Source organism: Girardinichthys multiradiatus, chromosome Y, assembly GCF_021462225.1.
Source record: "Girardinichthys multiradiatus isolate DD_20200921_A chromosome Y, DD_fGirMul_XY1, whole genome shotgun sequence".
Classification (NCBI taxonomy): Eukaryota; Metazoa; Chordata; class Actinopteri; order Cyprinodontiformes; family Goodeidae; genus Girardinichthys; species Girardinichthys multiradiatus.
Window position 1 is genome coordinate 6,989,467 of NC_061818.1, and position 26,419 is coordinate 7,015,885.

The 26,419-nt window shown below is 40.7% G+C and overlaps 2 protein-coding genes across 2 annotated transcripts; one reads left to right on the forward strand and one right to left on the reverse strand.

Annotated features, from left to right (window-relative positions):
- The first annotated feature begins 1,145 nt into the window (after window positions 1-1,145).
- Window positions 1,146-12,837, forward strand: LOC124864231 (cerebellar degeneration-related protein 2-like). Its single transcript, XM_047358916.1, has 5 exons — window positions 1,146-1,631; window positions 7,296-7,408; window positions 8,497-8,645; window positions 10,865-11,029; window positions 11,580-12,837. The coding sequence occupies exons 1-5, from the start codon at window positions 1,553-1,555 to the stop codon at window positions 12,502-12,504; spliced, it is 1,431 nt and encodes a 476-aa protein (XP_047214872.1). The 5' UTR covers window positions 1,146-1,552; the 3' UTR covers window positions 12,505-12,837.
- A 1,341-nt stretch (window positions 12,838-14,178) lies between these two features.
- LOC124864232 (rho GDP-dissociation inhibitor 1-like) lies at window positions 14,179-26,138 on the reverse strand. The gene is made up of 6 exons (XM_047358917.1): window positions 26,005-26,138; window positions 19,488-19,688; window positions 18,111-18,194; window positions 17,566-17,642; window positions 17,410-17,473; window positions 14,179-15,665 (listed from the first exon to the last, which is right to left on the reverse strand). The coding sequence occupies exons 2-6, from the start codon at window positions 19,675-19,677 to the stop codon at window positions 15,463-15,465; spliced, it is 618 nt and encodes a 205-aa protein (XP_047214873.1). The 5' UTR covers window positions 19,678-19,688; window positions 26,005-26,138; the 3' UTR covers window positions 14,179-15,462.
- Between the last annotated feature and the right edge of the window lie 281 nt (window positions 26,139-26,419).

The window sequence follows — 26,419 nt, forward strand, 5'->3', positions numbered from 1 at the left end:
AAGGTTTTTTGGGTTCCCATTTTGAAACTATCAGCAACAAAGAAAGTTATACAGTCCACATCAGGTTAGAAAAGTTGAGTTCAAAGTACAGAGTAGAAAACACACTTCTGCACACTAAACAAGGAATGAGATATATTGAAAAATACCAATCTTATTAGCAGAAGTATGGCTTAGTAGGCATTTATTCCTTTTGCAAAACAAAGCCCACATTAGCTAAATACACAAAATATATAGACATGGTGGAATTAAAAAAGCAAATAAGATGAATCATAAGGGACTGTGCAAAATTATAAATAGGAAAACAATTATAAATAAAAATGCTTATAGAAACTTTACAGATTTCTCATTATCATCAGTCACATTTTCTGATTTGACAAATGTTATTTGTACACAGTCTGTTGAAAAAATTGTTGGAAATTAATAGATGTTAAGACAGAGTAAACTGCTTTATCTTGTTTCCAGCTAAACCTAACCCAAGGTTGGGTTTCATGCAAATAGACCAGGCCAAGGCTGAATTGCTGTTTGATAAAACTGTGTGAGTCTGTTGAGTAAATGAAGAAGAAGTGAAGTCTTTTGAGGAAAACAAGTGTGGGATCCTCTTTTGTGTGCACAGTTTAAGCTCTAAAATAATTAACAGAAAGGCCCAACCAGCTGGTGGCTAGAAGGCCTGCTTTTTCTGTTTACCAAATGTTGTCCCTGAAGACCATAGACATGAATCAATTAAAGAAAACATTAGCTTGCTTCATGTGTGGTTTTTGATGCTGAAGTCAGTATCTGATTTGTAGAATCCGCAGCTCTAAATGAAAGGGCTATTTTATTTTTGAATCCATTTGACCATTTCTAGTTTAAAGTAATACATATTTAAACTGGTCAGACATCAACTGGATTAATCCACACTGAACAGAGATAATTTATAGGTTACATCTGTAAAATCTTTATTTTAGTTTTGAAAACTCACACAACGTCCATATTTAATTGCCATTAATACCAATGTAGATTGAGGTGTGATTAGCAATTTGTTTGGACTGGTCAAACACGGTCCGGCATTCCAGATGCTGTAAACCAGAGTAAAACCTAAACTTCAGATTTTAAGAAAGAGATTCTTTCTTTTTGTTATGTGGGCGGGACCACGGCGCTACTTATTCAAGAACCTCCACTGATTATTGTGCACTGATTTGAACGGAGCTGGTGTTTCCCACGGCTCCTGAATGCAGCAGCAGTCACCGGGCTGCTGTCAGCAGAGCAGGCTGCCAATCTGTGTCTTTAAAGGACGCAGCAGCACAGGCCCCGCTGAAAGAGGCTCCCAGAACAACCAGTCATCCTCCTGCTCCACTTCTCTTGTTTTATCTCTTGGCTGCTGCTCTATGGTGCCTTTAACATCTACTGGTGGTTCAAGAAGAAGCAGGTGCTCTGCCTGGATTGTCAACCTTAAGTTAACTTAACCCACTCTGAGAGGCAGCGTCGCTATTGTTTGTTTGTGTGCTTGCTGTCACTTCCGGACGAGTCTGCTCCTCATCGCCGGAGGAGGAGGAGGAGAATTTCACCGGCATCGATGCTTCGAGCTGGAAGGATGGAGGAGTTTGTAACGGAGGAGGAGGAGCCGTGGTACGACCAGAGGGACCTGGAGCAAGGTGAGGACAGCTGTGTACGTGAAGAGAGAAATATAGTCATGAAGGAGGATCTGGAGATGGGTGGGTTGCAGGGTGTAAAATGAACAAACCTCTCTCTCCTCCTCTGCTAATTATCCCGATTTTGTCAGTGAGACATCCCAGAATAACCCTGCTGTCGGAGTGAGTGAATGCTGCCTCTGTTTCAGCTCCTTCCTACATCCTGGCACATGCAAACTCCATCTACCACATCTATCACACGCTGTATGCTACTGTATATATTATGAAAACAAAGATCTTATTTTAGATTGAGAGACACGTCCTCGGTCCAGACAGGAAATACATTAGATCAGTTTTCCAATAATGTAGAATATGCTGCCAATATATGGTAGGCCACTTTATGATATAATCAGACTACTCTCAAATATCAAATTACCTAGATACTCAAATCAGTTTAAGTCTACTTTCCTGTCCAAATACTAGCACTAATATTGGTTAGAACTGGAGCTGCATGATACTGGGAACACATGACATTAAGGTATTACTGTTGGATATTCTACCAACAGAGTGCCTCCACCAATCTAACTTCGCTTTCTGATATTGGTTGTAAGATCCGCTGTGGGCATAAAGGACAGTAACAGATGATCCAAATTGCCAAATATGCTTTTGGAAATCCTAGTTTTAATGCATGGCACCTGAAATATTACTATAAATATACTACCAAAAATCACATCCAAACAGTCCTGTGCAATTTCAATATTTCACACACTGGATATTGCAATAACAACTGGGACATGATACACGTTGCAGCTCTAGTTAGACTTGAAGATTAAATATATCTAAAGCAACATTGCTCCCCAAGCAAACAGATTAAGATGTTTAAAAATCTATTAAAAGAGAACTTCATATTTTTCATAAACAGCAACACAGGTAGCTAATTATGATTGTTATTTAGGGCGAGATCAAAGTCAGTTTGGAATCGCCTGAACACTCAAGAGTAAGGCTGCATTATGCATTGGATTGTGATATTATTACCTCCAGCTCCCTCCTTGCCTTAAAACAGAGGAATTCCTCCTATCCACTATAAAATGTTAGATATCTAAAATGTCACTTCTTTTTTTTTTTTTTTTTTACATACACGTGTTTGTAAGTTAATAAAGACACTGGTGTTGTAGATCCAGATATCCACAATGTACAGGTCCTTCTCAAAATATTAGCATATTGTGATAAAGTTCATTATTTTCCATAATGTCATGATGAAAATTTAACATTCATATATTTTAGATTCATTGCACACTAACTGAAATATTTCAGGTCTTTTATTGTCTTAATACGGATGATTTTGGCATACAGCTCATGAAAACCCAAAATTCCTATCTCACAAAATTAATAGTGACAAGTAAGCTAGTCACTGTTACAGTTTTGCACTTTTTTGTTTTGTTTGAAAGTTCCAAGGTTTATGCTTTTTTGTGTTTCTGGTTAGTTTAGTTCTACCTTTTTGGTTATAGAAACATGGTTTTGGCGTAGTAAGGCCAGAATAATCATAAAAGACATTGTCTGAAAATAATCCTGAATGTTAATTCTAGATAGGAAAAAAAAGTACTTGATATCTGGAGCTGGGATCTTGATGCCCATGAAAGGTGAAGGTGAACAAGTATGTCCAAGGAAGACTGCATTCAGAGACCTCTGAAATGTTTATTGCTGAAAAGGAAAAAATGCATGATCCTTCAAAGCTGAGCTAATGTGTTTGATGATCTTGTCCAAGTATAATTGGCTCGGCAACTAAGATCAATCCCTCCCTGTAATGACTTAAATGGATTCACTTTAATAGGAGCAGAGCTTCTCAGAGGAGAGATGAAAGCTGTGGTGAATGCGTCCTCCTTTCTGCAACGCTGTCCTCAACATCACCCCGTCTCCTGATCACCTGCTGACCCAGAGAATTAAAGCAGCTTTGCATCTCAGCATTGCATTGCACATCATATTAGAGGAGGAAGGCAGGTGGATTCGACTCTTGTCTGTTTAAATCTGTATTTTAGGTTGGTGTTATTCAGAACTGAGGGTGGAGACATTAAATGTCCCCTGGCTGATCTGATTAGAGCCCCAGACAAAAACCTCCTTAGTCAGGATCAGAGATTTTAGGCTTTGGGGTCAGAGTGGAGGCATACTCATCCTGTTCTGCCTTCATGCACTCAGTGAATTTTACCCCAGAAACGATGCTGTTACACAACATCTGTGCCGCTAGCTCTCCTATTTTAAACCCTGCGTGTGTCAATTATGATCTCACAAACCTCTGAAGTGTGTGCAGATAGCGTTGCATGGTGATGTCATGCTTGTGTTGCAGCAGCTCCAAGAAGGGACTAAGTGTGACTCACGCATCCCAGCAGAGGCACACGAGCAGAAGATGTCTGATGTTTGGCCGTTTTCCTCTTGCTGGTCTCCTCCTTCAGGAGTTGCATAACTCTGCACGTGAGATTGTAGCCCTGCGGTGCATGAGAAGGATGCAGAAGCAGAGATAGGCGCCACATGCATTCAATAACTCTGAAAGGTTTCTGCTGGTTTCAGTAATGATGGTTTCTGATGAGAGTTTCATACCAGAGATCTGTAAGGGTGTTTCTGCCAATGCTCATCATTGTGGTGAGAAAACACCCCCTTCATTACAGCAGTAAATGCCAGTGATTCTTGCTGTCTTTCCTTTCCTGCAGTTCTGTTGTTTTCAGTTCCAGTTTTAATCTTCTAAGGCTGGGAAAATGCTGTCTGTAAGCTGCTGTGGCACTGTCCCCACCAAAGAGAAAACTGTTCTATTTATTTGATATTACTACAGAAGTACAATATGGAACACTCACGAATTATTGGAAATTAATTTTTTTGATTAATCTAAAAAACTGGGCAGCATTTCTCATAAAGATGGAGTGTGTTCATCACCAATCTCTGTTATGTGCGAAACAGTTTCTATTCTGGCTTCGTCTTGAGTCTTTTTAGCCTCTTCTGTTCCTCTGTCTTTGTTTCATGAATGAATGAAAGATTTTCAGCAGGAATAGAGTTCGTTGATCTCCTGGACTCTAATGAACTGCTGTAACATAAGCAGGATATTATTGCCTGTCAAACAGGCAACTTATGTTTGCTTGTATTGTTATAAAACAATGCTATTTTTATTTTTATCTTTAAGTGACACACTTCTTTTCTGAAAATGAGGTTAATTAGTTGAAAAAGACTTGTATCATATAGTCATATTTAATAAAGTAGAATATGTGTTTTATTAAGGCTCCTTTTAAAAACATATTTTTTATCTAGCCCACATTTCTATGTTAAAATGTTTATTGGTCTGATGTAATATTCTAATCTTAAATGTGTTCATTAGCTGTTGGCAGAAAATCATCATAATTCGCAGAAATAAAAACTTAAAAACATCGTCTGTCCATAATAAATCTATATGATGTGTTTTTACTTATAGCATTGAGTTCCTGAAATCAATTAACTTTTCAATAATATTCAAATTTTTTCAGTAGGTTTGTGTATGACTTAATTTTACCTTCCATTAACTAAAATCACTTCTGACCTTCTGTTGCTAAAGTAATCAAGCTCTTCCATCCCATCAGCTGAAAGTCAGCTTATGCATTTATATACAGGTCCTTCTCAAAATATTAGCATATTGTGATAAAGTTCATTATTTTCCATAATGTCATGATGAAAATTTAACATTCATATATTTTAGATTCATTGCACACTAACTGAAATATTTCAGGTCTTTTATTGTCTTAATACGGATGATTTTGGCATACAGCTCATGAAAACCTAAAATTCCTATCTCACAAAATTAGCATATTTCATCTGACCAATAAAAGAAAAGTGTTTTTAATACAAAAAACGTCAACCTTCAAATAATCATGTACATTTATGCACTCAATACTTGGTCGGGAATCCTTTTGCAGAAATGACTGCTTCAATGCGGTGTGGCATGGAGGCAATCAGCCTGTGGCACTGCTGAGGTGTTATGGAGGCCCAGGATGCTTCGATACCTTTAGCTCATCCAGAGTGTTGGGTCTTGAGTCTCTCAACGTTCTCTTCACAATATCCCACAGATTCTCTATGGGGTTCAGGTCAGGAGAGTTGGCAGGCCAATTGAGCACAGTGATACCGTGGTCAGTAAACCATTTACCAGTGGTTTTGGCACTGTGAGCAGGTGCCAGGTCGTGCTGAAAAATGAAATCTTCATCTCCATAAAGCTTTTCAGCAGATGGAAGCATGAAGTGCTCCAAAATCTCCTGATAGCTAGCTGCATTGACCCTGCCCTTGATAAAACACAGTGGACCAACACCAGCAGCTGACACGGCACCCCAGACCATCACTGACTGTGGGTACTTGACACTGGACTTCTGGCATTTTGGCATTTCCTTCTCCCCAGTCGTCCTCCAGACTCTGGCACCTTGATTTCCGAATGACATGCAGAATTTGCTTTCATCCGAAAAAAGTACTTTGGACCACTGAGCAACAGTCCAGTGCTGCTTCTCTGTAGCCCAGGTCTGGGGAATGCGGCACCTGTAGCCCATTTCCTGCACACGCCTGTGCACGGTGGCTCTGGATGTTTCTACTCCAGACTCAGTCCACTGCTTCCGCAGGTCCCCCAAGGTCTGGAATCGGCCCTTCTCCACAATCTTCCTCAGGGTCCGGTCACCTCTTCTTGTTGTGCAGCGTTTTCTGCCACACTTTTTCCTTCCCACAGACTTCCCACTGAGGTGCCTTGATACAGCACTCTGGGAACAGCCTATTCGTTCAGAAATGTCTTTCTGTGTCTTACCCTCTTGCTTGAGGGTGTCAATAGTGGCCTTCTGGACAGCAGTCAGGTCGGCAGTCTTACCCATGATTGGGGTTTTGAGTGATGAACCAGGCTGGGAGTTTTAAAGGCCTCAGGAATCTTTTGCAGGTGTTTAGAGTTAACTCGTTGATTCAGATGATTAGGTTCATAGTTCGTTTAGAGACCCTTTTAATGATATGCTAATTTTGTGAGATAGGAATTTTGGGTTTTCATGAGCTGTATGCCAAAATCATCTGTATTAAGACAATAAAAGACCTGAAATATTTCAGTTAGTGTGCAATGAATCTAAAATATATGAATGTTAAATTTTCATCATTACATTATAGAAAATAATGAACTTTATCACAATATGCTAATTTTTTGAGAAGGACCTGTATAATGTTTTAATAATTATGTCTAGTTTTACCTTCTGTTAACAGATTGTTGTGTTGATACTGGATTGCTGACATGTTCATGTTGAACCAAGAAACTTGCAGGGATCTTCAACCCTATGTTTTTAGCTTCCTGGAAGGCTGCTGTAGTACCCAGTTTATGCCTCAAAGAAACATGATCAGATCTGAGATGTTTCACCAGTTTAATGTTTTCTCCAGTCTTTGTCCTGTTTGTCAGGCAACAAATATTGATCTGTGTCCTTCTGATTAACAATCTGTTGTTTTCCTCCATCTTTAGAGTGTTTGACAGTATTTTGAGGCTTCGCGTTCAGTTCTAACACATTTCACCGAGGTAGATTGTTACTGTTGGCAGCTGCTCTCTGAAAGCTGCAGCATGTTGTTCTTTTCAAAGCACCCGCAGTGTGTTTGTGTTCCTGAGCTCTGCACTCGCCCCTGTGTCTGTCTGCTGTTTATGTCTGTCCTCCTCTCTTGGTTCACGTTTAGATCTGCATTTGGCTGCGGAGCTCGGCAAGACTCTGCTGGAACGCAACAAAGAGCTGGAGGACTCTCTCCAGCAGATGTACATCAACAATGAGGAGCAAGTGCATGAGATAGAGGTACGGTCCAAATATCTCTCTAAGCATTATTGTTTGGTTTTAATTGGTTTGCCCTTTTAACTGTAAAATAAATCAATTCTTAAATCAGTTTCCTTCGTATTTACGTACATTTCTACTTTTTCATATTTAAATTACTGAGAGAAAATATATTTTATAAAATTCTACATGACTAAAGATTTTTATCTCAAACTATCTTTTGTTTTTACTCATTTGCAACAATTATTTTGGTATGATGATTCAAATCCAGTTTGACTTCATATCATTTAGGCTCTATTTATTTTATTTGGACTGAACCAATTCACTTTAATCATTAGGTCAGTTCTAGGTGCAGTTCTGAACCATAATGTGTCACTTAATTTGCATTTAAATATATTATGGTGAATACTTTCCAAACATCCCAATTCCAAATACTTTCCTCTAAAGATTTAAAAGGGACATAAAAACATTAGACGTTGTTTAACAATAGATTAATCCAATATTAGTGTTTTTGTTTTTTTGACAATGAGTAAAATCACTTTATTGTTCTTTAGAATGGACTTGCAAGTTTGCATGTTCTCCTCGTGCATTGTGAGGTTCTCTCCAGGTACTCCAGCGTCCTCCCACAATTCAAAAATATGACTATTGGGTTTTGTGTTTCGATAAATTGTCCTTAGGTATGAAAGTGTGCGTTCATGTTTGCCTTGAGATGGACTGGCAACTTGTCCAGGGTGGACCCGACCTCTTGCCCATTGACGGCTGAAGATAGGTCCCCTAGTGACCCTGCAAGGATCCTGTAAAGACGATGAATGGATGGATTTAACATGTTCTCATGATGAAAATACTAAAATACTGTTCTAAACCTGTGGTACTTATCTATTCTTGAGGGTTTCAGTTATTTATTTACTTATTTAAAGGTGTAGCTCCAGATATGAATTAGCAACACATTGATTTGTGTGGCCAGTAAAATTTGGGGGACAACCAATCAGTAGCCGAGGCTTAACAAGGACATTTTCCTTATTGATTTTTGAAAATTTTCTCTCTGGATGAACATTTCATGTACATTGTTGCCGACCTTCTCTTCATGTTATCAAACATGTTTCACCTCGCAGTACCTGTCCAAGCAGCTGGAAATGCTGAGGGAGATGAATGAGCAGCATGCCAAGGTGTACGAGCAGCTGGACGTGACAGCCCGAGAGCTGGAAATCACTAATGAGAAGCTGGTGCTGGAGAGCAAGGCTTCACAGCAGAAGACAGACAGGTGATCTGTGGCTTCCTAAAGCCCACAATCGGTCACAGAAGTCATTTATTGGCTTATGTTGAGTTTTAACAGGATTTTTGGCAGATATCAGAATGAGGAGAGAATCAGTCTTAGCCTGCCTCTAGCTTTGTGTTCATGTGTTTGTGAAAAAACCTATAGAGATCTGGACAAATTGGGGTTTTATATTATTGGCTGCAGAGAATATTTGCTGTTCTGATCTTTTAATGTTTTGAAGGAGTGTTCATCATTTTTTTCCTACATTCTCTCACCACGAAGTTCAATGTATTTTACCGGAACTTTTTGATAGACTAACACAAAGTAGTACATACTTGTGAAGTGGAAGAAAAATTATACATATTAGTCATTTATTTGTTTTCTTTTTACAAATAAATGTCTAAAAAAAAGTCTGGTAACTCTGGAGGAGCTGTGAAAATGCATAGCTCAGGATCTTCCCAGAGGAAAACTGTTAGTCTACTCGTACTCGTCGTCTCCCGAGGATGGCGTCCAGGAGACATCCAGTATAGATAACCGAGCCACCTTATCTGGCTCCTCTCGATGTGGAGGAGTAGCGGCTCTACTCCGAGCCCATCCTGGATGGCCGAGCTCCTCACCCTATCTCTAAGGGAGTGCCCGGCCACCCTACGGAGGAAGCTCATTTCAGCCGCTTGTATCCGGGATCTCGTTCTTTCGGTCATGACCCAAAGTTCATGGCCATAGGTGAGGGTAGGAACGTAGACCGACCAGTAAATCGAGAGCTTTGCTTTTCGGCTCAGCTCTCTCTTCACCACAACGGACCGGCACAGCGCCCCCATTACTGTGGCAGCCGCACCGATCCGTCTGTTGATCTCCCGCTCCATTCTTCCCTCACTCGTGAACAAGACCCAGAGATACTTGAACTCCTCCACTTGAGGCAGGAACTCCCCTCCAACCAGAAGAGGACAAGCACTCCCCAAATCTAGTCTTTAGGGAAGAGTGGAAAGAGGAAAATAATTATTGTGAAAAATCCATAGGAAGTCCCGTTTGCAGTAAAAATGTGTCCAGAGATGCTCTGGTCAGATAAAAAAAATTGTACCTTTTGGCCAACATGAAAAATGTTATGTTTGGCAAAAACAAAAATAAAAACTGGGGGCACATCACCCCAAACAACTTGATCCCATAAGTAAATCATGGTGTAGGCAGCATCATGCTGTGGGGTGTCTTTTCTTGAGCAGGGACAAGGAAGCTGATGGAAAGAGGGATGGAGCTAAATACAAAATAATATTGAAAGACAACTTGTTAGAGGCTGCAAATGAATTGAGACTGGCATGGAGGTTAACCTTTCATCAGGGCAACTGTAAGCATACATCCAGAGCTACACTAATCAAAACCAGTTCATTATAGAGTGGTCCAGACTTATGTCCAGTTGAGAATCTGTGGCAACATTTGAAAACTGACATTCTGACAATTTCAATAAACCAACTAAGCAGGAGCTATTTTTTTAAAGAAGAATGGGCAGAAATCTTACTCTCTAGATCTGCAAAGCTAGAAGATACATGGCCCTAAAGGCGGCTATAATGTAGAACAGGTAGTTCTACACAGTATTGACTCAGGGGAACTGAATCCAGATAAATGCCACAGTATTCATACTATTATTTGTAAAAACAATTGAAGATACTATTTTTTATTTTTTTTTACATCCACTTCACATTATACACTTCTTTATGACTGGACACCGTACACAATTCTGTGCATAAAACCTGTACAGTATTTACTTTAAAATCATGGAAAAAAGTGGAAACTTGGTTCTCAATGTTGCTGGGATTGAGTAACAAACTATTTGGTTTAGGAAATATTCTAATCTGTTGAAGAAAAACAGGAAACCTAATGAGCAGCCATGATTTCCCTCATGATCATATAACCCTTTAAAGGGATTTCATAGAATAACTGTAAATCTATGCAGGGTTGGTATTTCAGACTTCAGGCAGCTTGTGTTTGTGCTTTTCCTCTTGAGTAACCACACGTAACAGGTTCAGAAATGTCCTTAATCAGAGATTAGATATTTACAAATCATGTTACTGGGGCTGAAGGCTAATTATAACCCTTCAATAGCTAGCTCTGTTGTTTCTAAGCATTTACCTTCACAATGAACAGCGACTTGATTCAGCTGAAGGTCAGTAGACTGAAGTCAGCTCATAAATGACCGAACAAGCAAGATTAATCCAAGTTGTTTGTGCACTCAGGTTGACTGGCACCATGGAGACACTGCAGAGTCAGGTGGACAGTCTCACGGCTCGTGTCGAGGAGTTGCGGACTCTAGAGGAGCTGAAGGTGCACAGAGAGAAGAAGGAGCGACGCAAGACCGTCCACTCATTCCTGTGCCTCAAGGAGCTCTGCACTGCTCCCAGGTCGCAAAATATAACACTCGCTGCAATCTGATGGCAACTCAGATGTTTCAATGGCTTTGTGAAAGGAGGAGATGCAACTAAACACTGAGTCACTAGGCCAGGAGTACTTTCAATTGGAAAGAAAAGCAGTATTTGTTTTCGAAAGTTTCAAGTTTTATTTCTAAAATTGAACTGACATGGGCCTTGGACATTATGTCTAGTCCTCAGTGTCCTGAATTGAAAACAAAAAAGTTAGAGAAAGTAAAATAAAAACATTTATTAACCTTTTGTAAGAGAAAACTACATGAACATCTAAATCTACAGATGATGATGAACATAAACAGGGTTCAAATTTTGTCAGATGCAGAACCAGACTGAGAATGCACTACAGTATGAGCTGGTGGATACGAAATGTGGCTCATAACTGTTATACATTCTTATTTAGAGCCTTTCCATAGGGAATGCTATTCAAGGTGCTTATTAACACTACTATCTATGAAGAAACCTGATTGTGGAGTTAAGATGTACAGTATGCATTTGTTTCTAAGCCATGATGTGATTCTTCGTTTAGATATGAGGATGGTTTCCTTTTGGCCAACCCTGGGAGTCTAGACCTGGTGGAGCAGCAGCCTCTTGATGTGGAAAATGATCGTCTCAGAGACATTGTATCGTCCCTCCACTCAGCCATGGCCTCAGAGCGATCAAGGCGTGAGAGTGTTGAGCGGGAGTGTGCTGCGGTGCTGCAGGAGTTTGAGCAGCTGGAGCAGCGCCTCCTGGGTGCAGAAGGCTGCAAGCTGCGGGTCCAGGAGCTTGAGGCTGAGCTGCTGGAGATGCAGCAGCTCAGGAAGTCCAGAGTGTGTCTCATCGGAGACATGGAGGATGGCTTAGAGACGCTGCTCAGTAATGGCCCTGAGACGGACACCCCAGAGGAGGAAACTGGACAGGAGGATGGAGGTGAAGGAGCTAATGGAGGGGCCGGTGGACCTGGGCAGCAGGGGGGAGGCCCGGTGCGGAAAAGCTGCAGTGACACGGCCCTGAACACCATCTCGGCTGTCTCTGGAAGACGCCAGGGTGGGTACCCCCATCACGGCAACGGTGAGCGCAAACGAGGCATGTCCATCCTGCGGGAGGTGGATGAGCAGTACCACGCTCTGCTGGAGAAGTACGAAGAGCTCCTGGGGAAGTGCCGGCGCCACGAGGAGACTCTGTGCCACGCCGGGGTGCAGACGTCACGACCCGTTTCTAGAGACCCCTCTATGAAGGAGTACAGCCTGATCTCAGCAGAACCTTCCACATCTGGGGCTGGTGTCACACCTCCTCAGACTCCCTCCACTCCAGAGGCACTGGAGGGGATCAGCAGGCAGGTGGAGCAGGTGGACAAGCGGCTGAGTCAGAACACGCCAGAGTATAAAACCCTGTTCAAAGAGATCTTCTCCCGGCTGCAGAAGACCAAGAGGGACATGAACTCCCCGAAGAGCCGAAAGACTCACAAATAAACTCACCACTAAGAAACTAAATGCACTGAGAAAACTACAGCTAACTTACAAAGTATGACCTCACAGTTCAACTGCTGAAGTATAATAGCTACTTATTAATGTAAAACTGCCAAATGTTATTTCACTACACTGAGTGTCTTTGACAGGCCAGAGATCAGAAAAAAAAGGTGGTTTTGTGATGTTTTTGTAACTGAGGTGTAAGAGTGATTATGACCAAATGTACCTAAAGCAGAAAGCGTGAGGGACTTTGGATGCATTTACTGCATGTACTTGTTTATAATATCACTTATTGCTAAGGAAGGAATAAATAAAATCACAAGCTTTAAAATGGAAGCATATCTGATATTCATATTTTGTTTTTCTGGAGATAAGTCCAGAGAAGCAGCAAAAATATTAATGTTTCCACATTTTATACACATCACAGGGCATGAATATTACACATTTTATAGATTTTTTTTTTTTTTAGATCAATTTAAACTGGAATGGTCAAAAGACAATTTAAACAAGAAATAAGTTTGCATTTGTAATTTTCTAATTGATTCAGATTTCACACAGAATAAAAACTGTACATATGTCCCCATAATATCTGGTCAAAACGTGAAACTGTATGCTTTTTGTAGCCTTTCGTAAGCTTCTGGCAAAAGTTTGGACTGGATATTTAACAACTCTTCATGGAGAAAAGACTTCAATTGGGGAATGGACTTCATGGACTTGGCTTTTAAGCCGTCCATAAAGTTTTGAAAAGGCCATTCGAGGTTTTGGGAAGGCCGCTCCAAAACCAGCGTTGACATGCGTTTAGGATCTTTGTAATCGTTTCCAAGTTAAGGCAAGGTAGTCCTTTTCATTGTACTTTTTGCAATGCATTAGTACCACTGGCAATCAAACTGCCTCTCAGCATGATGCTGCCATTACCATACTTGTCAGTTGCTACAGTGTCCTTGGTTTTCACAGCCTTACCTCGACTGCTCTAAAGACACCAATGTGGCAAAATCAACCTGTGACAGTTTTCGAGGGAAGACATTTAGCTTGTCCACGGGGGGAGCTGCAGATTCCCATTTAGGTGCAAGACTCAGGACCTTTCCAGTCCTGGGCAATGATCTTCCATTTCATGTCAGGAAACCAGTCTTGGTGGTTGCAAGGTTGCTTCTCAACATCCTGACCTGTTTGCCAGATTCATCCCAACAACTTGACCACAACTGCTCAACAGCTACAAGACTTTTCCTCCAAATTTGTAAATCTGTAGTCATGCGTAGATCTTCCCCACAACCCCTTGAGCTTTCATATTGTCAGTCCAATGAGAAGTTAATGGCATGAGAAACTACCAGCTAGTCAATCACAATAACAGCAAGTTAATAGACCCTGGTCTCATCCATGAAGACAAACTTCTAGAACCTTCAGCACCACTTATTAAAAGATGGATCATTTCAAACGATTTAGAAAAAAAAAAAATAAGTTCAGAACTTCAGAACAATATAGAACTAAAATATTTTGTACAATAACTTCAGAAAATGGGTTTAATAGAGCATTAAATCAGTAAAATCTCAGAAGAGATTCCTGCCCTTGATTTGTGTATGTGTCTGAGAAGAACTGCACTGTTACAGTAGATCAGATCAAAATAAAAACAACTTTAGTAATTTGGAGATTAACACAGAACAAAAACTAGAGACACATGCGCCCAGTTTGAACACTTTAATTTGAACACAAGAGATCCGTAAACTGTAGGCAATACAGACAGCAAACCGAGTTAAACCCACCTCACTGAGAAGAACCATCAGTCCATGACACAAGCTGAATGAAGCCAAACTGATTTTCATTTGCATATGGAATGCATAAATCAAGAAAACACTTTGTGTCACCAGCTGTGCTAACCATTATCATGTGTTTAAGGGCTGAGGTTTGGATACTGATAGAGAGACGACACGTCTGGAGGCACAGTCAGCAGTAATAATCTCCAAGTAAGAACAGTGAATGGTTTAACGTGTCCGATATTCGATTCAGCGCTGATCTGCTGTGAAAGTTCGAGGACGAGAGGACACAGTGATAGGGACAAACCGGACTCTTAGAGTTCTTCTGATTTTTAAACCACTTACACAGAAATGAATGAAGAGATGTTACCCAACATGTATGTCTAATTAAACCTGAAATAAAGACAAATCAAATCCTTAGCTCTGATTCCAGGCATGTCTATTACAAGTTATGTCTTAAAACAGGCTCACATAGTACTGACTCTGAAGGCAAATGGCTCAACTATTGTTCTACATCTTCAGAACAGCTATTTTTAAGGCCACCCAGATGCTAAAAAAAAGCCAAAATACCTGATCAGGAGAGGACAGGCCGCAGCTAATGCAAAGGGGATTGGTGAGGGGGTTAGAGGTAACAGTTTTCCCTGTTCTCTCAGCAGATTTTAGTCAAGATCCAAACTATTTGAAAGTCCAAATAGTTTAACAAGACCCAAGTATGAGTAATCTGCTCAGAGGCTTTAGCTGGGCTCTGTCCAAGAGTTACATCCAGCAGTGACTGCTAAATGTCTGCTTGCAGGCAGCACCACTACTTTCTGCACGATGCTGTGCAAGGCAGACCATGAAGATTACATAAAACAAAGAAAAATATTAGGCAGAGACAGAATCAGTCACACAGGGCAGAGGAAATCACATACTCATCTTTTTTTTATTGTTTTTCTAAAAATCTGGATTTTGCACATTGTTTGCCTTCTCTTTTTTTGGGATAATTTAGTACTTTATCAGAAAAGGTTGGTGTAAATTAACTGGGGGATGACGATGATTATGATCTGAATAAAAGGTAAAAAATAAGTGCGAGAGCAGAGAGGAGGGGTGGGATGATGGACGGAGAGAGCAAAAGCTTAATACGACATAATGCAGAGAGAAATCATGGAATGACAGCAGGATGAGGAAAGCTGGAAAACACAGAGAGGAAAGTGAGTGACACGGAGTGGGAAAATCAGTCTTTCCACTCCTTCTTGATGGCGAGGCTCCACTCCCAGGACAGATGATCGTACTTGTCATCGTCTGTGAACTTGGACTTGATGTTGTAGGTGCCGCGGGCCAGTATCCCTTTGGGCGCTTCCTCCAGGGTGGTGAGGAACTCGTATTCCTCGTCCGGTCTCGGGCCGTAGCTTCCCACCATGTAGTCCGACTTATCAACTTCACACGAGACAGGTAGAGAATAGAGATGAAACAACATCCAGATACTAGGAAAGGAACATCTTGCTACAGCAGATAACATACTGACTGCTCAGACATAGTCCAAACAGTCCCAATCTGCTTTTATAATGGGCTCTATACAAATTCATCTAAATAAATTAGAGAAATTTTTTTTTTTTTTCAATAAATCAATCCAAAAGTGGACTTCATGATATAGATTCTGTTCATTTTGATGATTGTGGCTTTGAGTAAATTAAGGGTTTTTCTTTTTTAATTGAATCGCTGAAATAAATGACCCTTTCTGAATATAATTTTTTCAGAAGTACCTGCATATAGTTGCCAGATACGTTTCTTTGCATTCATCATGGGGATAAATATATTAAACTATGTATGTAAACTGTTGATTTTCTAGGATGGAAACATCATACTGACTTCAAGGTTTTAACAGGTTAGCTCAAATATATACATACACCACACTGATGTTTGGACAAATTTCCTTAGGGAGTTACACTTTGACCCCGCTCTAGTCACCATTAACAGGTTTCTGGCATGACTCTGGCTGCATATCTGACCACTCTTATTAGAAATGGTAGGGCTGATTTTAATGTGTTGGTTTCCTGGCACTAACCCCAGCTTTTGTTTATGGTCTATACATTTTCAACAGAGTTGAGTTCAGGGCCACTTCAGAAGCTTAATGTTAGCCTGCTTTATTCATTTCATACGTTTCTGTGTGTGTTTCAGATCATTGTCCTGTAGGAAAACCAAGATCTGCCCAGGTTTTAGCCATCTGACCCAAACTGTCATTCAGAGAGGAAGTCAAATGGTTAGAATGATCAGGGTCAAACCAGCAATCATCAAGACAAAAGCCTATCAAAAACCAGAAGACGCCAGAAGACCAGTGTCACTGGCAGGGATTTTAATATCAGCATAGACTTCAGGGGTGCAGGGCAAGACAGAAGCCACTAGAAAGCCCACACCTTTAAATCAACTAAAAGTCAAATAGCTACTGGAGAAAATGTTTCATTGTCCTACCCGACCAGGTTTAGGCCTCTGGCTACAATTTTCCCACCTTCAGGAAATGTAGTGGCAGCATCATGCTGTGGGCTGTTGATGCATTGCACAAACTGGATGAAGGGCACCAAATCTTTGAGCTTCATCTCAAACCAATAGGTAGATGGCTGAAACTTGGACACCAGTGGGTGTTCCAACAAAACGATGCCAAACACACATGAAGAATGATTTTGGAATTGATAAAGCATGTTAACATTGAGGATGAGGAATAGCATCTGTGCCCAGAGCCTTTGTTGTCTAGCTCATTCATGCACGTAAGAAACTGAAGGAAAGATGGGGAAGAGCTTTGTTCCTAAGGCTTTTGTTAAAAACTGTTCAAATAAATGAAGTATAAAAAAAATACACATTATTGTTTTAGGTAAATGTAGTGGCCGGTTTATTAAGTGTAAAATACAAAGAGCAGAAGGGAGTGGATCATAAAAACAAATGACGTCCGTTTTAAAACTCATTGAAACAGGAAGCAGGTTACATAAAGAGATTACTGCTATTGAAGGGATTTTGTCATTTGTCCACTTAGCCAAGCACTGCAACCCGTTTCCAGGTATAAACAAACCTACACTAGGTGTCTGGTGGCGGTAACTATATATTAAATAATAGGACATGATAGGAGCTACACAGCATGGATACCTGAAGAGTTACAACTTGAAGCCAATTTAGAGAAAACCATCTTTACCTTTGACTCCTTTCCTGAATGTTTGCTGCATGTATTTGAGGCCTGATACGATGTCTTTGTTCACCTGCAAACAGCAGCATTCGTTGTGTTTTCAGCTTCAAGGAACATAAAGAAAGTTCACCACAAAGTGCAGAACAACCGCCAAACTGTCCTCACCTTGAAGTTGATCTTTATTCTGTACTCTACTCCCTCTTTCAGCGTAAATGGGTTCTTCTTGAAGTTCTCCAGGTCTCCTGGAATGGAGAAAATAACAGTGGTAAAAGAAACTGAATTCTAGCTAAAGACTATTCTGACCATTTGGAACAAACCTTTAGCTTCATAATATTAAATATTCTGCATTTTCATTCGGTTTTATATCGCTGTGGTAACAGTACTGACCACCAGGTGGCACCGTGAATGCAAACAGGCAGTAGCTTTCCTTCCTTGTTATGCCTCATTCTGACCACAGAGGGGAGACAAGATGTGCCACCAGGAAGCAGCTTATTAACCCACTTCCACGAGAATCTCTTCATTACTAATTAGCAGTCTAATGACTCAGCAGGTCATTGTGTGCCTAAATTTGCATAGAGGGAAAGGACTGCTCCCTGTCTCCAATTATTGGAGTTCCTTTAGTATGTATGACGGCATGAGGGCAGAGAAAATGTCGCTCCTCCTGCTGTTTGCTAGGTGCTCTATAAAACCTGCAGCTGCACAGGACTTACCCTGCAGGTCAAGGACCAGAGGAGCAGGTGCTGTTTCACAAAGCAGGGTCATCCGTGTCACCTGGACATTTGGCGCAGCAGGATCTAGGGAAAGAAAATAGTTCTTGCATCACAAATGATTGAACTTTTCATATCAGGTTACCAGCGATGTAAAAGGAAAAGCTCTCGAGTTTAAAAGAAAAATCTCAAGAATTGTGCCTTTTAATCTGACTTTCTTTCTCTAACAGTACTTATTAGGAAACATCTTTCTACAGCTGATTTCTGTATTTGTCCAGAAGTATAATTTGGACATCACGGTACAGTTCTTCAGACATATCCTAAAGACTGCTTACTTGCCACAAAAAGAAATTCTACTTTTCAGAAAATAATGTATTGATAGGGAAATATGATGATAGACCACAACAAACTAGGTCAGGATTATAATGCTTAAGCATAACAGATGTAGGGTTTTGAATATTATCTACAAATGAAAATCAGGTGTGTAGTCGTTTCCTCTAAGTCAATATTCATTAGAACCACGCTGCGCTGCATTTTATTTCTGGTACGTCTCTGCCACCTCTGCCCATCTAGAGACGGACATTCTGGCACCCGTCAGTTTGTGGCAAATGGTCTTTTTGTCACTCTTCTATAATATTTGTGGAATACATAACAGGTGTCCTGTCAACAGATTATCCTACCTGAGCTGCATCACTGCAGCTCCTCCAGAGTGACCACAGGCCTCTTGACTGCTTTATTGATTAAAGCTCTCCTCGTCTGTCCTGGCAGTTTCGCCATATTCTATCAGTTATCTTAATGGCAGTTTGAACAGAGTTCCAAGATGGGACATCGTTTGTTTGTTAATCTATCTATTACTGGACTTTATTTAGGGGTACCAAAGTGAAGTGGACTGAAAACAACATTTTTAGTAAAACATTTAGAAAACCATGCACTATTTTCCTTCCAATTCACCATTACACACTAATGTGTTGGTCTATCACATAAAATCTAAATGACAGTGCAGCGTGGTTTTAATTTGAAGAGTTTAAAAGGTCTAAATACTTTTCCAGAACACAGTAAAAGCTAAACATATTCAGAAACTCTGATTGCAGCGATGGCGTGCGGAGAGAAATGGAAACTTTTGACACGCGGCATTAGAGTTTATTCTTGTATTATCATCTTTGTTTATATGACGAGGATCATGGAACATGGTAGTTTTATGTTGTGAAGTGGAAGCGAATCTCTGTAAGGCAGGGATTTGTCAGAGCAGAAGGCATAATAATTCACAGGCAGAGAAAGTCAATCTTAGTTGCTCTGTTTTCACAACAAATACCTGACATTTACTGATGGACAGTATTGATGGACCAAACAAGCGGAGCAGTGACTTAGGTCACCACGAACCTGCAACCACGGCGACTTTGCCTAGCAGCGCCTCCTTGTACTTCCGCAGGCTCTCGTCATCTTTGTCCAGCTCCTGGATCTCCTGTAAGCTCTTTTGGGCAGGAGGTTTGTAGTTTATGTCAGATTCCTTCTCTTCGTTGGCCTCTGCGAGCTGTTTCAGCTGCTCCGGTGTGAGGTCCTGCTCTGCCATGATGTGCTAGACTGTGGCAACAGGCAGGGGAGGGGGAGAAGAGAGTCAGAAAACAGGAATATATCATGTAATCGAGCAAAGAGCCACTGCTGCTGAACAATAGTCAGGGATTCTTTATTCTCAGAGAAACCTTTGGGAACTTTGACCTCAGGAGCAGGCAGTTTAAAGCACACGTGTATGTACACACAAAGGCATGCATTATTAGCGCATGCATTACACAGTTAAGACAGAGTTAGGACAATTACTCATAAGATGGGATGGTTAAAACAGGATAATCTGGGTGAATTATTATATCACACACATTAAGCGAGGAAGGAGGGCAGTTATTACGAATCAACAGGTTGCAGATAGAGATCATTTCATCAAAGATCAGAATCTGAAATGTTTCCTCGAAGGCTCTGAACAGAGATAGGCAGGTTTAAAAATAAAATTCAAATCCCTATTCGTTCAATACATCAGAACTGACAACTGCCTTGCCTGCTGATGGAGGTCAGAGGGCTCGGTGGCGCCGACTGTATGGCAGCCTCGCTTCTGTCAGCCTGCCCCAGGGCAGCTGTGGCTACAATGTAGCTCACCACTGTCGGTGTGTGTGTGCATGTTAATGTGTGGGTGGATGACTGATTGTAGTGTTAGGGGCTTTGGGGTCATCTGACTAGATAAAGCTATACACAAATACAGACCATTTACAATAACAAATCTCACCATCTGCATCGACCAACAAGCAGAACGTTCGTTAATGCACTTTTAGAGTTTAATAAAAATCCAACAAAAATTTGATACAGTTTTGAACCATTGATAATACTGTAATTGAAACCTACCGTCTCTATCAGAGAACCCGCAGCACGCCTTTTTTCTTATATGTAACAGTTCTTGGAAAATACAGGGGTCAACCAACATTAGAACTGGCAGTTCAGACCTCACACAAAAGCTGAAATCAGTATTGGCCAGAAAAACCATGATTGGCGCACATCTTTTTACCCTGGTTAAGGTAAAAAAGGAGTGGGAGAACAGCTGGTGCACACATGCAAGGCAAAGCCTTAAGAGAGCCAAGCAACATCTGCAAAAAGCAGCTGGATTACAGAAAAACCATAACTCTGATCTTCACTTATTCTGGTTCAAGTCCTGAAACCGACAGCCTGTCAGATAAGTCGTTACAGAGGCAGTTGCAAAATCGCAGCATAGACTAATTTCTTTCCTAATTTGAAGAAGTGACACTCTATAAAAAACATAATCTGACAGAATAATTATCTGTTGTCTTCCCTTCAACTAACAAGCAGAACGCCCTGGAACGTCTCAACAGGAAGGTTTTCAAGCTTTCAATAGTTGCTACATGAGTCAAGCATCTAAAAAAATGAAGGCTCTTACAGATGTTATCACCAAGAGTGAGAAGCATTTCTGACTATAAATAACTAAAAATGGGAGAAGAACATCAGCGCGGAGTGGAACTGCTCTGAAGCAAAAGAGGAAGGTATCAGAGCAAACAGTTTCATCATCTGTTACAAATGATTCTTCCTATAAAAAGGCATAATAATAATTTCAACCAGTAACTCAATCTGGTTGACAGCCCAGTCGTCCTTTACCAAACACAGACAGGCAAACGCAAACAGACACCTAAACTCTCGGAGGACATAGAGTCCTGACCGATGGGGCTGATGAGGCCGGCCGCACCTGCTCAATGGAGGTGGACACTAAGAAGCTCAAAGCTCGCTCACTGCTGTTCATCTGCACCTAACCCTCCACAGACATCTGGCTATTAGCAGCTCTAAACGCAGCTCAGTTTTCCCAACTCAGGGCCTCAGCGCACCCAGAAAGGGTTCCTTTCAAATTCCTTTGAAAACGACTGCATGTTTGGGCTGGTCAGCTGTGTTAGAAGGTTTCAAGGGAAACCAGGACCAGATATCTCAGCCGTGCTGTGACGTCGTTCTTCAAATGCCAGGGGAGCAAGTTTTTTCCCTCCATTTTCTTGCTTCCTCTGCCTGATCTTCTTGCAGCAACACACTGCAGCATACCAAGCTGTCCCAAAGCAGGAAGTGCTCAGTCAAACAAAACACACAATGCTCTACTGGAAACTACTAAAGAGTTCACTCTTTGGGTTAGGACTTCCCCAATTAAATTTAAATGTTGATGGACTATTGAGCCAAAATTATGTTAAGTGTTTTAAGACATTTTTTGCTTTTTTCTTGTTAAAATAACCACAATCTGACAAGATAGAATATGAAACAGAAACAAATGTATTTAAACCACATTATCGGGCGTTTTAATAAAACGCTGGAGAAAGAGCTGGATTCTGTCAAGCTGCACACAGCTGGTTAGCTGGCTGAAAGAAGACTACAACTGATTATGCAGTTTCATCTTTTTAGGAAACAAAAAGAGCAACACGCTCCACTCGGTTTCAAATGACAGTGATTGAAAAATAAAGTTTGCAAGTTAAAACCAGCATTTCTGTTAAGCAGCCGACTGCAGGCTAGGTACCACAGCAGATAGCTTAACTAATAAACCAACCGTTACCTGGTGATAAATGTGTTACTCTGAAGAGCAGAGCAGGAAAAAAGGCGGCTATAATAATCTGTCAGAATTTTGAAATAAAACTAAATTTAGTAGGTGTCTATTTTCACATACGTTCTTTATCAAAATAACCATAAATTTTCACTAATCAAAATGGTATTTGGCTACAGCATGGTTGCAGTTCTGTTTAAAATAAAAGCCATTAAATAAAGTTATTTGTTCTTGTTTAAATTCTTGTGTAACCTTTTACCCACGGTTATCACTGCTTGGCCTAATAGACAGTTTGTTAAACATTGCACTGATTTATGCTGTATGATGATTATTGCATCTGAACAGGTTGCACAATGATGGCATTATTTAGAGATGCCTTCTTAATCAAATATGACACTGCTGATTTAGTCATTTAAAAAAGGCCCACGTGCTCCACATAACAGTCAAACAATGCTGACATCACTACCCTTATAATGACAGGCATGTTTTTCTCTCTCCAGGCTCACACAAAGCGAGCTGTGGTTAAAGTTGCCAGAAAGAGGCCCTGTCATTGTTCGGCCCGCTGGGAATAAGCCCCTGTGGTCATGGGACTGAATGTTCGGCTGAACCTCGGTGTCTCAGCCATCACCTGCACAGCTCTGCAGGGGGAGAGCAAACTGTTTGCCTGAGGAAGCAGCAGAAACCTCCAAACACGCCAGACTTGGCAGCAGCTAAGGCTGGAGATTAGGCCGGTTCCTTGGGAACACCGCGGAGACTGCTGAAAGGTTGAATTATGGACCGGGAGGCACTTTTAACTTTCTGTTAAAAATAATTGCGCTGATCTGGAGATAATTTATGTAGTGTATGGAACAAGGTTCAGCCCACCACCAAACTTCTCTGACTGTCACCTGAGTCACAGTCTACCCCCTGCGTGGTGGTGTAGTGTCAGTGAAGCTGATGCAAGGACAGTGAGGTGGTGTTCAGTGATACACATACTAATCAAGCACTTCCCTTGGAGAAAGTTCAGGTTTCACAGGGTGAGCAACCACCTTGAATGTTTCATTTCTCTTTAATAAAACCATCAGTCATATAACTTATAGGTTTTGTGACCAGCTCCCATTTTTTTATTGTGCCTTCTGATTTATTGTAAATATACGACAGGCATCTAGTTAAATGAATGATGATCCCGTCTTCCTTATTCAGACATTTATGAGATTTCAAGTAAATCTTAAATACAGCAACCTTTCATGCAGGACTGGGAAGGGGGGCAGGGGAAGGTGTTAATGTTCAGGCTTTTCAATAAAATGTCAGCAACAAACAGCATACAGCAATACGCAGAGGAAGTTGAAATACTGAATCTGGTCAGACGAGTTTGGATATAATAAGTGGAAATGCACCAAACAACAGAAAAATATGATTACTGTCACACTAAAGGTGACCGGGGAACCTCTATGCTATGATATTTACTGGCGCCCTGCAGCGGCTTTGATCCTTTCATATCTCTTGGCGCTCCGGTCTCTTCATCTAGTTATGTTTCTGTAATACTGCTCAAAGCAGCACAACCTGTTTTCATGGCTGCAATCATATCTAAGATTCTGCGTTTGATTAGTTAGTGCTAAAACAGCGGGACAAAAAATTTAAGAAAGAGAGCCATGCATGTCAGGCTGCACCGCAGCCATTTTCTGCAGTCAAGAAGCAACTGCAAACTTCCTTTTTCATGCGAGGAGAAGCGCAATGATTCACATCCTTTAGGTTGCTAAACCGCAGCAGTGCAGAGATGAAGCACAGCTCATCGTCTTCATACTTCTATCAAACACTGAACTAACTAAACCTAACTTTTTTTTATTGCAACTGCAGAGACGGTTATACAAGTAAATAAAAGTCTGCTGGTAAGGTAGGGTTATGGACCAAAAATTACCCAAAGCTTTCCCGAAGTGTTGCAGCAAGAGCTCAGAACTGATGCAATATAACAGACCAGGAGGTGAAGAAAAAAAGGGACAGGGTATTTATGAACAACTAAGAGAAGGTCAAAGTGACTTGATAACTGCATTGCATCTGTAGCAAAGAGACCAATTGCAGAAAAAATAAATAAATCAACATAGAAAGAGTTGTGGGAGCTGAAGATGCAAAACATCTTAAGAACACATAGAAAGGCCCAGAACTAATAGCTGCTGAATATCTCCTGCATACAGCTGCAGAAAACATGGAGAAGATGGGAGAGCTCAGGTGCAAACTAGAAGACCCGCAACAACTTTAAATTCATGTGAAAAACAAATGAAAAATATAAAAACCATGCTACAAATTATTTCATCTTAAAATATTGACATAATACCCCCAGAACTACAAGAGTTTTATTACAGATTGTAACTGCTTATCAAAGCTGCAGAACACAACGAACAACAGCCCTTTTTCTAGCTGTCGAGCTGGTCTAACATAAGGAGGACAGACGCTTCACTTTACTTACGAGAGGGAGTTCATCATACCTGCATTCTTTCCCCTGCGAGACTGAGCAGAAACAGGTCATTGACATGGCTGTTTAGAGAGGCAACTAAAGAGAAGAGAGCTGTTCTGACAGGCGAGGATGAGGGAGGAAATGTTTGCTGCAGCAAGCCCAGAGAAGCAAGAGCAACATGCTTTTAAATAGAGAAGCACTAATTCATTGGCCTGTTTTCCTCGATTCCTGTCAGATTCAAATCTCCAAACTCTACGAAAGAACCTGAAGCACATTTTACTTCTATGTGTGGCAGTTCTTAGAATAATCAGAAACGGCTTTTAATATATATTGGGCAGGAAAAGCTTGATCGGTTCATCGATACTTTTAAACTTTAACTTTTTGGATTTGGTTCTGACCGTAGCATTCCTTACTATGAACCGCTGGGAAGTTTAGACCTTTTTGTTATAAATAAAAAGCTTTTTTCCCTGCTTAAATCAACCTCTTTAGGCTTATCAGCTATCACCAGAGAGGAAAGGAAAGGCTCAGCAAGACATCCGACCTTGCAGATTTTCAAGCTGAGCGGAAGTAAAAAATGAAAAAGTGAATGAACAACAAAAATATGTACAAACAGACTTCCGGACGAGCTAAAAAACAAACAAACAATGTTTCTCCAGACCATTATTCCTCAGCAGGAAGGAAAAGGGAGGATTCACGTTTTGGATGATCTCTTATACAAATCCCTCACAATCCCTCAATCAAACAGACAGACAGACAGAATTTGAGCTGAGTAAGTGTCCACAGCGTGCACTTGACTGGAGAGAACTTAAAAATAAAAAATAAAAAGGCCAAAATGGAGTCTGGTTTAAGGTGTGAACTGAATCAAATTTAAAGAAATCTGAGTTCCAGGAAGTGAATAGAAATGTTCCTGGTACAGCCAACCACATGTTAATGGCGTTACACACGCATTTGTTTCTTAAAGTAAGCTAATTTAGCCACTTTAGCCATACTTTTAATGGCGTACTAGTTGATGCATACGATCCAAGTTTATAGTTATATTCAGAAGGCACACTAACCTAACCGTCTATACCCGGAAATTCACAACTGACAAGCGAGGGTGCACTCCTCATTCAGGGCGGATAACTTAGTAACTCACCGATAAACTTAATTCCAACAGTTTGAAACACCGATGATGACACAATATCGTCTTAAATTGAGATAGAAAACTACAATTCTTTCGATGGAAACTTGCGTTTCGGCAAACAATTAGTTCCGTTCAAAAATATTCGTTAAATTAAAAAAATATATATAGTTCTGTCCCGAACTAAAACATTAGAAATCAAGCAATAAGAAGTTGATAGCGTGTACGTTAAATTAAGTCGATAAAAGTGAATGTAGGATGCTGTTTTGAGTAGTCTTACCGTTTCACTAGTGGTTGGCTGGGCCAGTCTCCTGTGAATGGGAGTGAAACGCCGCGGCGGAGGAAATTCTGAACCAGAGACCACTCACTGCCTCTTCCGCGTCACCTCCTTCAAAATAAAAGCACGGAATAAAACTACGAGAGGGAAAAACTCCCACTGTAAGCAGTTTGTTTAGCAACAAACAATGATTTAAACCTCTAAGGGATCACAGAACATCTGAACTGTTTGTAATAATCATTTTGATCCAAAGGTTTTTAAAGTATATTTAGCATCTTATAATATCCAAAACAGCATTATAGCCCTGCTATGTTTTATTTATTAATTTTTAATTAAACATTTTTACATGCCCAAAGCAGTTTGGTTCTTGAATGGATAGCACCTTTGAGGAGCTCCTACTTTTGCATGCAGTTCCACC